General features: G+C 38.4%; 1 protein-coding gene across 1 annotated transcript in view; it reads right to left on the reverse strand.

Annotated features, from left to right (window-relative positions):
• Window positions 1–241: 241 nt before the first annotated feature.
• Window positions 242–21,574, reverse strand: part of vcpip1 (valosin containing protein (p97)/p47 complex interacting protein 1) — a 39,422-nt gene continuing 18,089 nt past the window's right edge. The window contains exons 3-4 of the mRNA XM_063064483.1: window positions 15,837–16,802; window positions 242–3,833 (exon numbers count right to left, since the gene is read on the reverse strand). Coding sequence (XP_062920553.1) covers window positions 15,868–16,802 — 935 coding nt within the window. The 3' untranslated portion in view covers window positions 242–3,833; window positions 15,837–15,867. The remainder of the gene's footprint in view (window positions 3,834–15,836; window positions 16,803–21,574) is intronic.

The raw sequence follows: 21,574 nt of genomic DNA on the forward strand, positions 1-21,574 counted from the left end.
AAAACTGTTGACAGTAGTCTAAGTGTGGCCTGACTAGTGTCTTATGAAGGCTCAGCATTATCTCCTTACTTTTATATCAGGCCAGCACATGCCTTTGCAGACTTTTCAGCTCATAGCCTGGAGCAGCTACCCACTGAGCATACAACACTTTAAATCTGGCACAAACATAGCAGTCCCCACTCAAGTACAGATAAATTAACAACTGAGGAAAAGATGAATAGAGTTATTTAATTATTTGGTATTTTTTATTGTTTATAATTTTAAAGGAACAATGTTTTTCCATTAGATTGACTCCCAGCAAAAAAATTGTGCTGATAAACATCATGACCCAGGAACAGAGAGCTAGCAATTTCAGGGCAATAGCCCATTATCCAACATGAAAAAAACAATTATTTCCCCCTGAATAAATGGATTTGAAATAAAAGGAAAGGATGACTATAAGGATTTATAAAATAACAAAAATGATCTAGATGCAACTATTAAAATTTAGTGGATGAGAGAGGATGAATAGTTACATGCCAACATTATGGAAGGCTAAATCAGACTGTTTTCCCTTATCCCGGAGAATATTACACCTGTGCATTGGGACCCAAACTAGAAAATGTCTATCTCTTTCTTTTAGCGTGAGCTGGATGCATTTCTGGAAGGGATATAAATAAATAAATCTCATTATTTCATTTAATATTGCAAATTCTACATTCAAAAGAAGTATTTAATGAACTGCACAAACGTAACAAATATGAAAAAGAAAGTGGATAATGATGCTACCTATAAAATCACCATTTGGGATGCAAAGATGAAATTAACAATTCTCTCTGCTGGTCACATGTAGAAATGCAAATATTCAGGCAAAACCATTTGAAATGTTAAAACCCTTAGACAATACGCACGGGAAACATTATTTATTGCACTTTCAATAAATGCTCATAACTCATGCTAACAGATACTTATAGAATATACTTATTTTTAGCATTCAAGAAAAGTACTCCAAGTACTGTACAAGTCACTTATAGTACTGTACAATATATACTATTATATTACAGATGTTACATTATAGAGTAATTCATTGCAGATATTTAGTACAGCAACCACAAATATAAACAAACCAAATCTGCTGAACATTTGTTGGTGTCATCCTGTTATCATAACTGCTTCAATAGATTTCTCATCAACTTTTTCATTTCATTTTAAACAGGACATTTTATCCATTAAAAATAAACCATATATACAGTATACTATCCATACATACTAAGGGTAACCTTAACATGTTTCAATAACTGGATGGCAATCACTGCAAACAAAGTCCAGCTGTTGTGGGATACTTAACTTTAGGCTTGCCTTGTGCAGCTTATCTAAATTCTCAAATTCAGTCTTTTGGTTATTTCACTCTAAAGAATGCCTCACCCAACATATTCTGCATGAGATCTAGTTAATTTTTAAAGGATAAAGTTGAAAATCCCAAAGAAATATGGCATTGAATTTTAACGTAAATACTTAAGAGTTGTCTTACAATCCTCACGAATTACCTAAAAACAAATTCAAAAAGCAAATGAATTATTAAAATAGCTTAAAGCCCAAACTGTCAGCAAACTGCTCATTTTGAAAAGTAAAGCATTCCTGTGAAACTTGAATTTTACTGTATATTTGTCAGAAAGCACCTTTTTATTTGCATTTTCTGGATGCATATACTTAAGTGTCTAAAGAACACAGAACATTTCAAGCAACCTTAAAAATTATTCAATTGCCATTACAATTACTATAAAGTAAATCCATTAAAATACAAACTTAAGTGAATATCAAGTTTAATTGGCTATGATACTGGCTATTCAAAGCACAGTTTAAATGAAAAGTAGAAACTCTCAACTTTCTGTTTCCACAAAGCAAAAATAATCATTTACTCCTAGGAAGTAATTTTAACATATTATTGTGGGCTTATGGATTCCACTTCATTTTTCCAAAGGCAGACTTCTTCTTTTAAACATATTAAGGTTTATGCATATTGATTTCACACAAGGAGTAAACATCCCTATTCACACAGTGGCAATATTAGTATTCACATTTCAAAAAAAAAATCAGAAAATATTTGGTAGCTCTTTCATTTCCAATCACAATGCAGTCTTGTTAAAACTATTTAATACACACAGCTACCGTAAAAATCACCTGCTATAGTTAACAACTACTCTACTTGACTGCTATTAATACAACCATTGTTGGTGATTTTACATACCACAGTATGGCACCTTGAAGTGGAGAAACATTTGTTTTCTCAGAATTTGTATCACACCAAGTGGAATATAGTGGGCAAGATGTATGATACAATTTGGTATTTTGAGTGAGAATAAATGACTTTTTTTTTAAAAAATAAAGATGCTTAATTCGCTTTATTTGCAACAGCTAAATATTTGTTGTGATAATTTTTTTTAAAGTGACATTATGAAAAAAGACACTATTTTATAAAAATGAATTAAGCAACTGGAAAATAAAATGGCCAGTAAACCTGGCATCTCTACTTTGGAAACCTGTAAAACTATACAGTTTGTTCTAAAGCATTCTTAATTTCCAATTCCTGACGGTGCTTTGAGAGTGGAATGCAAGCTTGTTGTACTTATTGTCCTTTACAACAAACAGTGTGATCTCCAGTCTGACATACCCTATTGAATCATATTTCTGGCTGATATCTGTAATGGAAAATAAAAACACAACTAACATTTCAGACTGGGTGTGTGTTTAAAGAAGAGAAAAGGAAAAGGGACTTTTCTTCCCTTTTATTTGGCTTTGAAGTACAATTTTGGAAAGTAATTTGGAGAACTACATTGCATCTAAAATAAAAATGATTTGCACTGAGAGTCCAATAAAATGGTAACCTCAAATTATTGATTCAGTCTTGAAAATAACAACCTTTCAGTGGAGCTTCTTATTTTCTCCAAGATTCAACTGCAGTTCAGTAAATACCTCCTCAACTCTAATATTCAAAGCAAAAAACTGAAAATCTATGAGAATGCAGAACTCTCCAAATTATAAAATTGAACATATGCCCAAGGTGAGATTTACAAGTGCAGAACTAGTCAATTGCACAGCAACAAGTATTCCATCCCCAACTAAGGATTAGCCACAAACCAATCTGCCTATCACAGAAATAAACTAAATGCAAAACTCAAATATTTTAACTGCAGGTCATTTCATCATCACTAATTGAGCTGCCCTATATTAAGGTCACAGTTGAACTTGTTAATTTAAAAAAAACTGCATGAATCTCAAAACTGTTACAAATGTTTCTGTGATATTTTTATTTGGCATCAAATTAAATATTTATACGTAATAGTTTACTTAGAGATTATTTCTGCTAAGTGCCAAACAAAAAGTAAATACAACTTTTATTATATTAGGTTCTAGTTGCAGTCCCAGCCTTGAGACTTGGAAGGTGAAGTATGTCTGCATGTTTCTAAAGAGTGATTATGTTTATTTTGTAGTAATGGATGGACATCATACACAACCTTCAAAACTTCACATTTCAATACTTCATTTCAAGCACAAACATCACCAACTAATATTGTTAAAATCAATTTTGAGTGTATCAAGGAAATGTGATATGAGACTCACCTCTTATTAAAGAGGTTTTACTGAGTGCTGCATCAAAAATAAAATCCAAGTACAGTACAAGCTAACATTAATGATTAATGAGGAGGACAGTAGTAAGGCAGACATCATTGTGTGGATCACCAAGAATAATCTTGATATGATGCAATGCATAGGAAAAATTAAATCTGATTCTGTATTTTGAACACGATGAGTTCCTTTTGCCATGGCTCGAGTCTTGTACAAAGCCAGCTTACCTATATGAATGGAAATGGGGTGTGGGAAGGGAAATACGACAAACAATTAAATTGAATTTTAGTTAAATGCAAGCTGATTTTTCCCCCTTCCACATCACTAATTTTCTTCCTTTTCCAGAAACAGAAAATACACCTGTAATACACTATGAGATGTCTTTAAAAGAACTTGAAAAGTACTTTAAAACTGTACATCTTTCATCCGACTAGCCAAAGGCACAGAATGACAGAACAATGTAGAACTGAATACAATGATTGTTCAACTTCTATTGTTCAATATGCGTGCCAATTCAGGAGTGGAATTACTAGCTTTGCTTTCTTCATCAGCTCTATTAATATCTGTCTCCAATCATCAAGACAACAACGCAAAATAAAATAACCTCAAATTTCAATCACAATTTTTTGGTTCAGAATCAAACACTCAACCAGGTTTTCAGATGATCTAGAAGGTGCCTTTAAGCAAGCAACATTTTTGTACTTTGGCAAATTAGATTTGCTATAATTATTAATATGTATTAGTGAAGTAACAAGTAGAGCTGCTGTTTTGTAACCCTAAGGATATGAATACAATCCTGACCTGTGGTACTGCACATAGTCACTCTGATCTTGTGTTCTTCTTTAATGCATCACTAAGACATGCCATAGGTTAATTGGCTATCATAATTTACCCCTGGTGCAAGTGAGCAGTTGGAGAACTAGAGATAGTAGGCAAGTGAGAAAAAAAATGGACTGCCAGGAAATGAGAGGCAATCGATTGTGTCTTATTGTATTAATTCAATGTGCCAAATAACCTCACATGCCCTAAGAAAATATTAAAATAGTGCAGATGCAAAAGAGCCAGCATTAATTCAGTTTCTATTTCTAGAAATGCTGCCTCCCCTGCTTAATAGTACAAACACTTTAGACCAAACGATAGAAGCAGAATTTGGCCATTCAACCCATTGAGTCTGCTCTGCCATTCAGTCATGGCTGATATAATATCCCTGTCAATTCCATTCTCCTGTGTTTTTCCCGGAACCTTTTACACCTTTACTAATCAAGAACCTATCACCCTCTGCTTTAAATGAACACAATCACTTGGGCTCCACAACCATTTGTGGTAATGAATTCCACAGATTCACAACCCTCTGGCTAAAGAAGTTCCTTCTCATCTTTGTTCTAAAGGGAAGTCCTTTTATTCTGAGGCTGTGCCCTCCAGTCTTAAACTCTCCCATGACTGGAAACGCACTCGATGTGTCCATGCTATCTAGGCTTTTCAATATTCAATAGGTTTCAATGAGATTCTTCCTCATTCTTCTAAACTTCAGCGAGTACAGGCCCAAAGCCACCTCATGATCCTCTACGACAACCTTTTCAAATCCCAAATCATTCTCATGACCTCCTTTGGACCCTCTCCAACACCAGCAAAATACTCTGCTCTTATTACTAATAAACGTGTCACAGTGGATTTAATAGGTAGACAAGTACATTGAAGCTTGAAGATTGATCTGAAGTCCAGACGTCCATGCCTGATGGCCAAAGCCTGGAGACTGGTGACCCGGAGGCCTGTCCTGTGGTTGGAGGACTGTCTGTGTGTGGCTTAGGAAGAAAACAAGTTTGTTTTATTGCTGTTGTTTTATTGCTTGTTGTGTTCTGTGTTGTTCTGCCAAGCATTGTGGGCATGTTATTTGGCACTGAAATATGTGGTGACACTTATGATATGCCCATCACATCCTCAGTTTGTGTTGGTTGCCTACTCAAACAATGCATTTCACTGTATGTTTCAGTGTACATGCAATAAATAAATGAATCTGAATACATTTTAACTATAATGATTTTTGTTAATTTTGATACAAGATTACACTAGGAATGAACATTTGTAAATTTAATGTCAGATCATTTAGCAAATACTGTATGCGTGGTCGTGGTTCACACATTCCAAGACATTCCTTGCTATTTAATAACAAGCTTCAGGTAACATACCCAACCCCATTCCTTCTTCCTTGTTACAAGATCTTCCATTTTAACTTGCACCTTTTGCTAATCACAATTATTTTTTGCTTACTACTAACAAGCTATTCCAAATAGCATTGCACAGTTATTGACATGTTTGCCTCGTTTTAATCAATTTTCACATTACAGGGTTCCTTTGTTGCTTCTGAAATTCTTACAATGCAATATGAACTGAATTGCTGTTGTTCCATGGGATCTAGAGAAATAAATTAGATTTGTAACGTGCACAAGATGATGAGAGCCATTGATCACGTGGATAGCCAGAGGCTCCCCGGCCCCCCCCCAGGCTGAAATGGCTAACATGAGGGGTATAGTTTTAAGGTGGTTGGAAGTAGGTACAGAGGGGATGTCAGGGGTAAATTTTTCCCCACACAGAGAGTGATGGGTGCATGGAATACACTGCCAGTGATGGTGGCAGGGGTGGATACAATAGGGTCTTTTAAGAGACTCTTAGACTCATGGACTTAGAAAAATAGGGGCTATGTGATAGGGAAATTCTAGACAGTTTCTAAAGTAGGTTACATGGTCAGCACAACATTTTGGGCCAAAGGGCCTGTAATGTGCTTAGATTTCTATGTTCATCAAATGTTTGAATTTGTATGTACATTAATAAACATATTTGCACTGACTTATTAGGTTTTTATGAAATAGAATATCGTGATGTGGCTTCCTGCTGCAGAACCCAACATCCTACTTTCATATTTTGTAGTCTTTCTGGTCATTGCAATTTGCAATATGCCTTGTGGATGTAAATCCATATTAGAGATCTGATAAAGTCAACTTCACCAATGACTCAGTTGTTTGGGTAAATGCATGCTCATCGGCTCAAATGTTAGATCCCATAATCACTGTGTCATAGCTGATCAACTGACTGTTAAATTCATTCTTGCCTCTTGTACAACAATCTGTACAACCCCATTGCCCCTTTCTTTCCCCATAGACATGCAAGTTACTTCCCTGAAAAGCCCTGATTGAGGTACAATTGCAACATTTTAGAGATGTTTGGATAGGTACATAGAGAGAGGAGCTTGGAAGATCATGTGGTCAGCATGGACCTGTTGGGTCTAAGGCCTATTTGAATACTGTATGACTACTTGTACTACACAGCTATTCCAAATTATAACTCCTTACTTAAAATGCTTTCCTTTTGAGAAGCGCAAGGCTCCCTGTCCCCATTCTAACAACCTTTAGAGTATTCTGTCAGGCAGCAGATTGCAAGACTCCAGAGATAGTAAAAACCGCCAGGAGGATTACCAGGGTCTCCTTTCCCCCTATCTGTGGCATTTACCAGGAGCAATGCAGACAAATGGCCCAAAGCATTGTTGAGGAACCCCATCACCTACAATCTCTCTGACCCACTACTGTCAGGAAGGAGGTACAGAAACATCATGCCAAGGACTGCCAGACTGGGTAACAGCTTCTTCCCCCAGGCTGAGAGACGAATGAATACCCTGCCACCACTGAGGTCTCGTCAATTGGTCAGCTTGCTGAATACTGTATTGTTTATCTGTACTGTATGCATTTTGAATTATATTTTATTAATTTATGGTAATATTTTGCTTTATGTGTATTATTTATTTTGTGGGTACACCGTGGTCCAGAGGCATTTTTTTTATTTAGTTGTATATGTACAGTCAGATGACAATAATGTTGAACTTCTAGATTCAAGTCCCAATATCATCCATTTATAAAAATCAGCTTTCTTCTGTAACTTGTTTAAACTTGCATGATTTAGTGTATTACTAAATAACAATACAAGAAAGAGTGGGAAGAGGCCACTTAGCCTCTCAACTCTGCTCTCTCATGCCATGTGATAATGGCTGATCTGCTCCAAGCCTCATCTCCTCTTCTGTACCAGTTCCCCATAGTACTCAATTTCTTGATCTTTCAAAAAAAATTGTCTACTTCCTTGTTAATTACCCCCAATGACCTAACATTCACAACACACTGGCATCAAGAATATCAGAGATTCGCCACCTTTGTGAGAAGTTCCTCTACACATAGAAACAGAAAACATACAGCACAATACAGGCCCTTCGGCCCATAAAGCTGTGCCGAACATGTCCCTACCTTAGAACTACCTAGGCATTAGCCCTCTATTTTCACCTCTAGTCTTAAATGCACAGACCAATTTTTTTTATAACCATGTCTCCCCATTCAAAATTCTCCCACCAGTGAAAATATCTAAACATCCATCTTTTCTTGTCCCCGAAGGATTTTACACATTTCAGTGTTCCCACCCCATTCTCCTAAACACTAAACAATATAGATTTAATCTGTCCAGTTGTTCATAGAAGACGGCTATCATCTCAATAATTGGGACAGTGAATCTCTTTTTTTCGTCTGTCTCCAACTCCAAAATATGCTTTCTTAGATAAGGGAACCAAAATTGTACACAACACTCCAGGTGCAACTTCAAAGCTCTTAATATTTTTTCCATTGCAGAGAACATCCCCAGCATTCTCACTCCGACCTTGAGGCTGAAATCTCCTCTCAGAACCATTCTAATAAGTGTTATGCACTCTCTTTGAGAACTTCACATCTTTCCCAAAAGTGCAGCGACTAAAATTGGATTCAATAATCCAGTTAGGGCTTAACCAGTGTTTTATAAAAGTTCTTCATTACAAGTTCCCTGCTATTATACTCCATCTCCTTATGAAGCTGAGAATTCTGCATGTTTTACAAATCAAGCTCTCGGTATAAACATCTATTTCCCAAGTAGATACGTACATTAATACTTGGGCACCACAATTCAAAATGCATATTAAAACTGTGCCAAGTAGACCACATGGTTACTCCTCATTTCTTTACCTTGTTTGTATCACTTCACACTTTGCTTTTGCTATTTGTCTTTCCATACTGCCAGCCCAAATCCTTCTTGCAGTCCCTGGTTTTCACCACATCAGGTTCAGAGCTAACACTGAAGTTATCTCACACATATCTAGCAAGTAAATATTTATACCAAAATGCAAAGCAGCACTGACTCCCAGCAAACATCATTTTTTAGCCATTCTCCAACTGAAGATCCACGTACTGTGACTTCCTGGTATTGACTCCTCTACTGACCTAGCTAGTTAATATTTTATTTGAGAATATCTCAAATCATCAAGATTAAATTGGTGGCACTGTAATTGCTGGGCATATGCTTGGAAACCTTTTCAAACAAGGAATGTTGTAGTTACTAATTCTAGTCTCTGTATCTGTAGAGAACTGGACAACTATGGCAAGGCTTTCACCACTCCTGCTTCCCTCAGGAAGCAAGGTGTCCTCTCTGGAGCCAGTAACTTATTTACATTGAATAATGTGCATTTGGCACATTAGTAACATAAAACAAAAATCTATACAAGTCTATAAAAATCTACAAAAATCTATAGGAGAGATTTAGAGGGCTATGGGCCAAACTCAGACAGACAGGAGTAGCTCTCTGGGAATAAAGGTAGATAAATCCCCCGGGCCTCACATGATATTTCCTCGGACTTTGAGAGAAACTAGTGTAGAAATTGCAGGGCCCTGGCAGAAATATTTAAAACGTCCTTAGCCACGGGTGCGGTGCCGGAGGATTGGAGGGTAGCTCACGTTGTTCCGTTATTTAAAAAAGGCTCCAAAAGTAAACCAGGTAATTACAGGCTGGTGAGCCTGACATCAGTAGTAGGTAAATTATTGGAAGTTTGTTTGTTTGTTTGTTTTTTTTTAAATACTATGTTGCCTACCTTTCCGACTTCCTACCCTACTGATATCACTGATAAAATTTTAGGTTTAAATCCTCTCCAGAAGGGATTAATAGCATTTATCTATGATATAATTATGAAATTACAGCCAGGTATATCTGATAAAATTAAAAATGAATGGGAAAGGGAACTTCAACTTTGTCTACCAATGGAGAAATGGGATAAAATTTTTCAATTAGTCAGTACTTCCTCTATATGTGCTAAACATACATTAATACTATTAATGCTATTCTGGACTGGGTTTTGAGCAATGAGGAAGGGTTAATTAGCGATCTTGTCGTGAGAGGCCCCTTGGGTAAGAGTGACCATAATATGGTGGAATTCTTCATTAACATGGAGAGTGACGTAGTTAATTCAGAAACAAAGGTTCTAAACTTAAAGAGGGGTAACTTAAGGTATGAGTCATGAATTAGCTAAGATAGACTGGCAAATGACACTTAAAGGATTGACGGTGGATATGCAATGGCAAGCATTTAAAGGTTGCATGGATGAACTACAACAATTGTTCATCCCAGTTTGGCAAAAGAATAAATCAAGGAAGGTAGTGCACCTGTGGCTGACAAGAGAAATTAGGGATAGTATCAATTCCAAAGAAGTAGCATACAAATTAGCCAGAGAAAGTGGCTCACCTGAGGACTGGGAGAAATTCAGAGTTCAGCAGAGGAGGACAAAGGGCTTAATTAGGAAGGGGAAAAAAGATTATGAGAGAAAACTGGCAGAGAACATAAAAACGGACTGTAAAAGCTTTTATAGATATGTAAAAAGGAAAAGACTGATAAAGACAAATGTAGGTCCCCTGCAAACAGAAACAGGTGAATTGATTATGGGGAGCAAGGACATGGCAGACCAATTGAATAATTACTTTGGTTCTGTCTTCACTAAGGAGGACATAAATAATCTTCCAGAAATAGTAAGGGACAGAGGGTCCAGTGAGATGAAGGAACTGAGCGAAATACATGTTAGTAGGGAAGTGGTGTTAGGTAAATTGAAGGGATTGAAGGCAGATAAATCCCCAGGGCCAGATGGTCTGCATCCCAGAGTGCTTAAGGAAGTAGCCCAAGAAATAGTGGATGCATTAGTGATAATTTTTCAAAACTCGTTAGATTCTGGACTAGTTCCTGAGGATTGGAGGGTGGCTAATGTAACCCCACTTTTTAAAAAAGGAGGGAGAGAGAAACCGGGGAATTATAGGCCGGTTAGCCTAACATCGGTGGTGGGGAAACTGCTGGAGTCAGTTATCAAGGATGTGATAACAGCACATTTGGAAAGCGGTGAAATGATCGGACAAAGTCAGCATGGATTTGTGAAAGGAAAATCATGTCTGACGAATCTCATAGAATTTTTTGAGGATGTAACTAGTAGAGTGGATAGGGGAGAACCAGTGGATGTGGTATATTTGGATTTTCAAAAGGCTTTTGACAAGGTCCCACACAGGAGATTAGTGTGCAAACTTAAAGCACACGGTATTGGGGGTAAGGTATTGGTGTGGGTGGAGAATTGGTTAGCAGACAGGAAGCAAAGAGTGGGAATAAACGGGACCTTTTCAGAATGGCAGGCGGTGACTAGTGGGGTACCGCAAGGCTCAGTGCTGGGACCCCAGTTGTTTACAATATATATTAATGACTTGGATGAGGGAATTAAATGCAGCATCTCCAAGTTTGCGGATGACACAAAGCTGGGTGGCAGTGTTAGCAGTGAGGAGGATGCTAAGAGGATGCAGGGTGACTTGGATAGGTTGGGTGAGTGGGCAAACTCATGGCAGATGCAATTTAATGTGGATAAATGTGAAGTTATCCACTTTGGTGGCAAAAATAGGAAAACAGATTATTATCTGAATGGTGGCCGATTAGGAAAAGGGGAGGTGCAACGAGACCTGGGTGTCATTATACACCAGTCATTGAAAGTGGGCATGCAGGTACAGCAGGCGGTGAAAAAGGCGAACAGTATGCTGGCATTTATAGCGAGAGGATTCGAGTACAGGAGCAGGGAGGTACTACTGCAGTTGTACAAGGCCTTGGTGAGACCACACCTGGAGTATTGTGTGCAGTTTTGGTCCCCTAATCTGAGGAAAGACATCTTTGCCATAGAGGGAGTACAAAGAAGGTTCACCAGATTGATTCCTGGGATGGCAGGTCTTTCATATGAAGAAAGACTGGATGAACTGGGCTTGTACTCGTTGGAATTTAGAAGATTGAGGGCGGATCTGATTGAAACGTATAAGATCCTAAAGGGATTGGACAGGCTAGATGTGGGAAGATTGTTCCCGATGTTGGGGAGGTCCAGAACGAGGGGTCACAGTTTGAGGATAGAGGGGAAGCCTTTTAGGACCGAGATTAGGAAAAACTTCTTCACACAGAGAGTGGTGAATCTGTGGAATTCTCTGCCACAGCAAACTGTTGAGGCCAGTTCATTAGCTATGTTTAAAAGGAAGTTAGATATGGCCCTTGTGGCTACAGGGGTCAGGGGGTATGGAGGGAAGGCTGGGTTCTGAGTTGGATGATCAGCTATGATCATAATAAATGGCGGTGCAGGCTCGAAGGGCCGAATGGCCTACTCCTGCACCTATTTTCTATGTTTCTATGTTTCTATGTAATACAATTTAAAGTAGTGCACAGAGCCCATATGTCTAAAGATAAATTAGCCCATTTTTATTCCCATATAAACCCTATTTGTGACAGATATCACTCTAAGGTGGCTTCTTTAACTCACATGTTTTGGTCCTGCCCTCTCTTGGAAAAATATTGGAAAGATATTTTTGATATTATCTCAACAGTTCTATGCTTTGATTTAAAACCCCATCCTATTACATCAATTTTTGGATTACCAATGGTAGAACCTAGATCTTTGTCTTCTTCAGCCTGTCGGATGATAGCTTTGTTACTTTAATGGCCAGAAGATCTATTTTATTGAACTGGAAGGAGACCAATCCTCCTACTACATTCCAATGGTTTTCCCAAACTATATTAAGTTTCAATTCAGAAAAAAATTAGAAGTGATATTTTTGATCCTTCGGTTAGATTTGAAGAAACTTGGAAACCTTTTATGCAACATTTTCACATGATGTAATTTGACCTTTCCGTATCTTCTTTATTAACTTAAAATATATGAATAGAGGAGTGGAGTTGGCAACATTACTGAACATGTTCGATTTAAGATATTGGTCTAGCCCTGTTTTGTTCCATTTGTTTTTTTTGGGTTTAGTATTTAGTTCTTTTTTTGGGGGGGGGGGTTCTTTGTATATATTTTTTTCTTTTTATTTCTTTTTCTTCTTTATGAGTAATTTCATCATGAGTTTGGAAGTCTATTATACCTATGCTATTTGAAATCTTTTTTGTATATGTTTATTAATAATAAGATTCCAATCTCTTTGTATCAACATTGCTATTTTGTTTATAATTTTGAAAATTAATAAAAAGATGTAAAAATAAGGTTCAGACACTAGGTATCTATGGAGAGGTTGTAAACTGGATTCGAAATTAGCTGTGTGGGAAAGACAGAGAGTGGTAGTGGATGATTGTTTCTCAGACTGGAGGCCTGTGACTAGTGGTGTGCCTCAGGGATCTGTGCAGGGACCATTGTTGTTTGTTGTCATATCAATGATCTAGATGATAATATGGTAAATTGGATCAGCAAGTTTGCTGATGACACTAAGATTGGACGCGTTGTGGACAGCGAGGAAGGCTTTCAAAGCTTGCAGAGGGATCTGGACCAACTGGAAAAATGGGCCAGAAAATGGCAGATGGAATTTAATGCAGACAAGTGTGAGGTGTTGCATTTTGGAAGGACAAATCAAGGTAGGACATACACAGTAAATGGTAGGGCACTGAGGAGTGCGGAGGAACAAAGAGATCTGGGAGTTCAGATACATAATTCCTTGAAAGTAGCATCACAGGTAGACAGGGTTGTAAAGAAGGCTTTTGGCATCCTGGCATTCATAAATCAAAGTATAGGAGTTGGGATGTTATGGTGAGGTTGTACACAACATTGGTGAGGCCAAATTTGGAGTATTGTGTGCAGTTCTGGTCACCTAACTACAGGAAAGATTTCAGTAAGATTGAAAGAGTGCAGAGAAGATTTACTAGGATGTGCTGGGTCTTCAGGAGTTGAGTTACAAGGAAAGATTGAACCGATTAGGACTTTATTCCTTGGAGCGCAGAAGAATGAGGGGGGATTTGATTGAGGTTTACAAAATTATGAAGGGTATAGACAGAGTAAATGCAAGTAGGCTCTTTCCACTTAGATTAGGAGATATAAATACAAGAGGACATGGCTTTAGGGTGAAAGGAGAAAGGTTTGGGGGAACTTCTTCACTCAGAGGGTGGTGGAAGTGTGGAATGAGCTGCCGTCTGACGTGGTAAATACAGGCTCACTCTTAAGTTTTAAGAATAAGCAAGTGTTTCAGAAGCAACAAAGGAACCCTGTAATGTGAAAATTGATTAAAACGAGGCAAACATGTCAATAACTGTGCAATGCTATTTGGAATAGCTTGTTAGTAGTAAGCAAAAAATAATTGTGATTAGCAAGTGCAAGTTAAAATGGAAGATCTTGTAACAAGGAATTCTTAAAACTTAACTAAATCCAATATTTAACTAAAAACCGAAACTATGGTTCTATGGAAGACAATCAGCTTGGACCTGTTGTCCAAAGAGCCTGTTTCAATGCTGTTCGACTATGATTCCAACTACAAGCTACATTCCTTTCTAATATTCTTGCATGTTAACTGCCATCTCCCCCATCATCTCCACTATTCAAAGACAAAATGAAACTGTGTTGTTCCTTTGCTCTATTTTTCATCTGTAGTCATACGTCTCCATCTCCAGCACCTGTTTTTCAGAGATATTCTGACATCTTCCTTGGTAAAAATAAATCCATAGTTCTCATTGAGCATTTCAACACTGTTTCAGTCTCTGGATGGTGGAAAGGGAAGAGGTGAAAAGACAGATGGTGCATTCTGTACAGTTACAGTTGTGGAAGAATGCCACAAGATGACAAATGTGTGGTGGAGATGGAAGAGCATACCAGGGAGCCACATTCAATGAATCGCTTCACAATTTCCAACACAAACTAGAGAAACACAACTTCATCTTCTGTCTGGGCAAATTTAAGACTTCCAGTCTCATTGCTAGACTTACCAATTCCAGTTAATGTGCTCTGTTAAGTCTGGTGGATAACTAGTCTGATAAGCAGAACAAAACAGAGATCCATGATTTGCCTCAATTTTTCACTCTTAAGATGGCCTGCTATGAAAATCTCACAACTCTGCCAACACACCAGAATGAAATGAGCTTCTAAATGTGCCTTTAACATCTATCCTCACCCTGTCAAGGATACTTCCTTTGTTCTGTCCATTCCAAAACTCCCAACCCCTTTGAAACAGTAAACCAATTTGTTTTCTCTTTCTCAGTTCTAATGAAAGATCTTGGACTTGAAATCTGAAGTATTTCTCCTTTCCCCAGGTGCCACATGACCCATTGTGTGCTTCCAACTCTTGCTGCTTTCACAAAAGTAGTAAGAGCAATAACCAAATCTAGACTACCTTAACACGATAGAAACATACGTACAGCACAGAAACAGGGCCCTTGGCCCACTGAGTCCTCTCCAACCATCAAGTATCACATTTAAATTCCTACATTCCCAACAGCTTACCCCAGAGTCTACCACACACAAGACACAATTTAGAGTGGCCAGTTAATCTACCAACCAGTGTTTTTAAGATGGGGACTGGAATGGGGTGAGACAAGGGAGGAAGAGGGCTGGAAAGAATCCAGGCAATAGCAGGAGAACGCAAAAACCCAGGATTGAACCCAGGTCGCTGGAACCAGAAGGCAGCAGCAGGTCTTATTATCTTAGATTTCATATAAAGGGAGAATCAGGCAAACATACATTTTTGACAAGAATTATTTTATATAATGTTTTTATTTCATTAGGGCAGGGACACATGGTTGAAATGGCAGAAGAATTACACAGTACAACCTGGTCTAATACCTTAACCTTCTGTATTATAAGCAAGTCAAGCTTAAAATGTCATGATCAATCAAGATCAAGGAAATTCAAGGAAAACTGGCTGATAACTATTAATCATAAAATAACCAGCTATACTGCATCAGTATCTTTAATTCTCCTTTTCTTTTAATTTTTCTCAGTTTACAGAATAAATTTGTAAATGGAACCAATGATCAAATAGTTGCTCCAAAAACATTCATTACTTTTATTCCTTGTATTCTGGCACATTAAGGTTTCTGTAGTTGTAAGCGATTTAAAATATTTTGGATACTTTGAGACTCACCAAGTTTTATAATATCCATTTTCATATGAAATCATGAATGATCCATTGGCTCTACTGTTCCCTCTATTTCCTGACTATCCATTTCTTCAAGGTCTTCATTCAAAAGGGCTGCATCATGAACCTTACATGACGGTATGGATGAATAGGATAAGAGTTCCACACTTGTTGTTGTTGTCGTTGTTGTTGCTGTTGTTTCCATACCTAAATTCTCATTGTCACCTGGTGGTGGAGTGATGGATGGTTGCTCTGGGGTATCCATTTGAAGACTTTCAGTTCTCGTTATTGATGGGACAGGAGTAGTCGTAGAATGCGACTTTGATTCATGAATATCACTAGGAATTGATTCTTCGGCACTCTGGTCCCGCAAGTGTTTATCCATGGAGGCTTGAATAGAAGATACCATCTCCTGCAACTTCTTCCGCTGTGCTTCAACTAAATTGGGGTCCAGTTGCCTACCATCTCGTATTGTTACAAACCCAGGTGCCATTCGTATTAGGTGACCATCTCCACCACTGGATTTGGGTGGAGAAGCCCCTTGCTTGGGACTAGACTTGCTCGTAGCACAATCAAGATCTGTTGCTGAGGAACTGCCTGTCTGTTTTCTAGGCATCTGCATTTCCCTGCTTTGTCTCTGCTCCAACTGCTGGCTGCTGGAAGCAGTCCCTAGGGAATGGCCCTTCCCCTGGAAAGCAGTGACATTTGGCATTTGTTCAGATTTTTTTCGCACAACACCTCCACTTCCAAGTTTCATCCCACCATGTGAGGAAGGACTTCCCTCTCTACTTCTTGGTCCTCCCTCAGACCGTAACTGACTTAAGGCCTCTTTGATCATATTGTCAATGTCAGGGCCAATGGGAATGTGCCCTGCTGGATCAATGCACAACTCCAGTCTGTTGTCTGCCCCATTGTAAACAAATGTTTTACCAGGAAGGTGTGGAAGTGTGAAGTGCTTGCCGTCAGCCAAACCTAAGTAGAAGAATAAATAGCAAAAATAATGTATTAGAATCTGTTGCCATTTTTTTTTAAAAAGTATTATAATCTCCATTTCAAAACAATTGCACTGTCACTTTGAAAAAGTAGAATTTCTTTAGTAATATTAAATTCTCATAAGTTTCCAAATGACATATGACAGATTAAGCAGTCAATTCATATGCAATGTGCTGCGTTAATGGCAAATCTGAATTGCCCTCAAATACTAGTCATAGTCATACTTTATTGATCCCGGGGGAAATTGGTTTTCGTTACAGATAATAATAAATAGTAATAGAACAATAAATAGTTAAATAGTAATATGTAAATTATGCCAGTAAATTATGAAATAAGTCCAGAACCAGCCTATTGGCTCAGAGTGTCTGACCCGCCAAGGGAGCAGTTGTAAAGTTTGATGGCCACAGGCAGGAATGACTTCCTATGACGCTCTGTGTTGCATCTCGGTGGAATGAGTCTCTGGCTGAATGTACTCCTGTGCCCACCCAGTATATTATGTAGTGGATGGGAGACATTGACCAAGATGGCATGCAACTTAGACAGCATCCTCTTTTCAGACCCCACCGTGAGAGAGTCCAGTTCCATCCCCACAACATCACTGGCCTTACGGATGAGTTTGTTGATTCTGTTGGTGTCTGCTACCCTCAGCCTGCTACTTCGTTAATCAGAATTAACTGGGATATTAAACTCTTACACCCTGGCTTTGCTTTCACAAGTTCACAGCAAACAAATGGTTTTGAATTATATCATCATCATCAGGTGCCATGCCCAGTTTGAGCTTTGACTGCCATGGCCCACACACTCCTGCTTCGGGTCAAGTGGATCAATTCATTGGTATTCATTTCCAGTTCTCTGGCTGTTGTCTCCATCATCATTTGTCTTTGTCTTCCTCTTGCTTTCTTCCCTTCAATCTTTCCCATAATTACTGTGCATTCTAACTCCTCTTTCCTAATCACACGTCCAATGAAGTTACATTGCCTTTTCATGATCTTGTACATTATTTTTCCTTTTGTGTTTGCTCTGTTCATTGAATTATATGCACCCCATAAAACATTATCAGGCTTACCTCTGTTGTGTAGAAACTGCAAACTCATCCAGTATACTGAAATGCAAAGATAATCCCACTACTCTCCATCACCCAAGCTTTTCATTTTTCTGCTACAAACCAGTTTCTTATCCCTGTCCATGCCTTCTTCAACCACAATACTAATACATACAAAAAGTTTAGGAAACAATTTATCATCAACGCCCATCCCCAGACTTCTACTCCTAAAACACAAAACACTACAGCATAGTACAGGTCCTTCAGCTCAAGATGTTGTAACCTACTCCAAGATCAATCTAACCCTTCCCTCCTACATAGTTATCTATATTTTTCTATCAGCCATGTGCCTATTTAAGAGCTCCCTAATTGTTTCTAATGTTTTTGTCTCAACCATCACTCCAGCAGGGCATTTCACAAACTCACCACTCAAAAAAACCTTCCTGACATCTCCCAATAATTTTCTTCAACCTCCTTAAAATTATTTCCACTAATATTAACCATTTCTGCCTTTTGAAAAGTCTGTTATCCACTCAATCTATTCCTCTTATCTTGTACATCTCTATCAAGTCTCATCTCATCCTCCTTCATTCCAAAGAGGAAAGCCTCAGCTCGCTCAACCTATCCTCACAAGATGCTCTCTAATTCTCCTCTGCAGTTTCTCTAAAGCTTCTACATCCTTACTATAATGAACTGAACACAATATTCCAAGTGTGATCTAACCAGGGTTTTCTAGAGCTGCAACATTACCTCATAGCTTTGAACATAGTTCTCCCAGCAATTAAGGCCAATGCACCATATATCTTCTTAACTACCCTATCAACTTCCACGGCAATTTTGAGGGATCTACGGACGTGGGCCCCAAGATCCCTCTGCTCCTCCACACTGATAAAACTCCTGCCCTTAACCCAAATTCTTCCTTTAAATTCCACCTTCCAAAGTGAAGGACTTCACAGTTCTCTAGCTTGAACTCCATTTGTTACCTCTCAACCCAGGTCTACATCCTGTCAGTGACCTCCAACCATCTGGTACAACTCCTGTGGCCTGTGAGTATACAAACATTGCTGCCATGGGGGCAGCAATCTCTTTACTTGCTTCCCATAGTAAGCACAAGTATATCCTGTTCAGCTCCAGGGACTTACCTGTCTTAATGTTTTTCAAAAACTCCAATACATCCTCTTTCTTAACATTGATACGTTCTGGCACATTAACCAATTTCATGCTGTCCTCACAAATGTCAAGGTTCCTCTCACTGGTGAATACTGAAGCAAAATATTCACTATGGACCTCCATTATCTCCTCTGACACTAAGCATGTTTCATCTTCTATCCCTAATTGGTCCCATCCTTACACTAGTCATCCTCCTAATCTTCATATACCTCCCCCCCCGGGGGTTTAACTTTAATCTTACTCGCCAAGGCCTTCTCATGCCCCTTCTAGCTCTTTTACATCCATTCTTCAGTTCCTTCCTGGCTACCAAACAACTCTTTAGAGCCTGTCTGAACCTTGCTTCCTAAGCTTAAGAAAGATTCCTTCTTCGTCTTGACAAGATGCTCCACATTTCCCTGCCTCAACGGGGCAAATATATCCAGAACCCCATGCAACTGCTCCCTGAACAATGTCCATATTTCCATTGTGTATTTCCCAGAGCACTATACATCCATTAATTACTGTTACCAGTTCCTGCCTAATAGCATCATAATTCCCCCTCCCCCAATTAAATACTTTCCATGGTGTCTGCTCCTATCCCTGTCCAAGGCTATGGTGAAGACTGGAGACTTGGGGGGGGGGGAGTTGTGGTCATTGTTATTTCTACATTTATTGTCAAGTTTCAGGTTCTTCGATTCATACAATGACATTTGATGCTGTTCAAATCTAACCTTCCAATTTTATATTACTTAGTTTCCACAGCATTTATATTTGCATATTAGAAATTCTCTTTTAAAATCAGTACAAGGTCTCTGAAAATGCTATTGTGAACTCATTGCAATTTTAAACAATCCAGCAAGTCCAAGAGTTCTTTACAAGTTATTAGGCACTTTGAGTGTGTGAATTATTGTAGTTTTGAACTTTGGTTCAAGATGGCTTAGGGAAAGTTACAGTGTTTTAACCATTTAGTGAATTTTGAAAATCCAACCACAGAAGAATTTGACACAAATTGTTGTAATGCATTCTAACAACAATAGCAACATTTACCATACATTTGCAAGAAAAGAATACCGTATTTCCACCCCCTCCCCCCGGGAAAGCTTCAACTCTTTTCCCCGAAAGGAAGAATTGAAATCTGGGGAAAATAACAAGCTGTGGCAGTAAAGAAAGGAGGCTAATGTCTATCAATTGGGAGGAGAACTGCAAGAAGAAGAAAGGGATAAACAACAGTGGACTGAACAAAATGAAAGGTATAAGCCATAGCAACACATGGAGGAGGAAGGAGAGAAAATAGAGCAGGCTGAAAACAAATGGGGCTGGGAGAACAGGGAGTAGAGGAAAACAACAGAAGGGGTTGGAAAAGCATAAGAATAAAGTAAAAAAATTTGAAGGTCAGAGGGGGACATCACCAATATCGTCTTCATCAGGTGTACAGTACAGAAAAAGGCCCTTTGGTCCGACCTGTCCATGCTAACTGTGATGCCTAACTACATCAATCCCGGTTGCCTGTATCCCTTATCCCTAACTATCCAAGTGCCTTTTCAAATTTCCACATCTATCACTTCCTCTGACAGATTGTGTAGAAAACCTCTGAGGTTTCATTGAATTTCTCCCTCTCGAGTTTCAGACTGCCCTACCATGGGAAAAAGAAAAACAATCTCATAAACCTTTTTAAAGTAACCCCTCAGCCTCTGATGCTCCAGTGAGAACAAAACTAGCTTATCAAATCCCTCCTTGCAAGTCAAACCCTCCATTCCAGTCAATATTCTTCTGCATTCTTATCATTGCTACAGTGTGGCAATGAAAACTACATAATTCTCCAAAAGCAGTTTATCTCATGGCATATTTTATTTAGAGAAGTAAATGGATTTGGTTGGCGGATTGATGTCTTCTTTTTATAGACGCTTGTATGGCGTATAGCTCCGGGTTTGAGCTCCAAATGGGTTTTTTTTCCTCTCGTTGTTTTTTGTTTGTTAGCTGGGTTTTTTTGTTTTAGTTAGTAGGGGTTCTTTTTTTCCCCCCTTCTTTCTTTTCTCAAAAAAAGCTTTAACATTGTTTTTTTTAAATTATTATTATTGATACACTGCTTAGCTTGGTTAATAGTTTGACTCCTATTACACATATTGATATAATGACTTGATCATTTTAATGTATTTTGTTGTCAATTTTCAATAATAATTAATAAAAAGATTTAAAAATGAAAAATTATTTAGAGACAGCTCGGAACAGGCCCTTCCAGCCCAACGAGCCACACCACCCAGCAGCCCGTCTATTTAACGCTAGCCTTATCACAGGAAAACCCCGAGCTGTAATAGCTATGCTACCACGGCTCCAAAGTGCAGCTGCAATAACCAGATCCTTTACACAAGTTACTCCAGATAAAACAACTTGCTTGCAATAAAGGCTTTGAAAGGTAATTTAAAAAAATAAAATATCTTCAATAATTCAACTCCATCTCCCGCTCACCTTAAAACTATGCAGAGTGACAAAGTAATCTTATGTAATGGCCATCTATAATTGTGTTTGCTGTAAAATGGCACTTCTTTCCTCAAAACTTTCC

The sequence above is a fragment of the Mobula hypostoma genome, chromosome 1 (assembly GCF_963921235.1).
Source record: "Mobula hypostoma chromosome 1, sMobHyp1.1, whole genome shotgun sequence".
NCBI lineage: Eukaryota > Metazoa > Chordata > Chondrichthyes > Myliobatiformes > Myliobatidae > Mobula > Mobula hypostoma.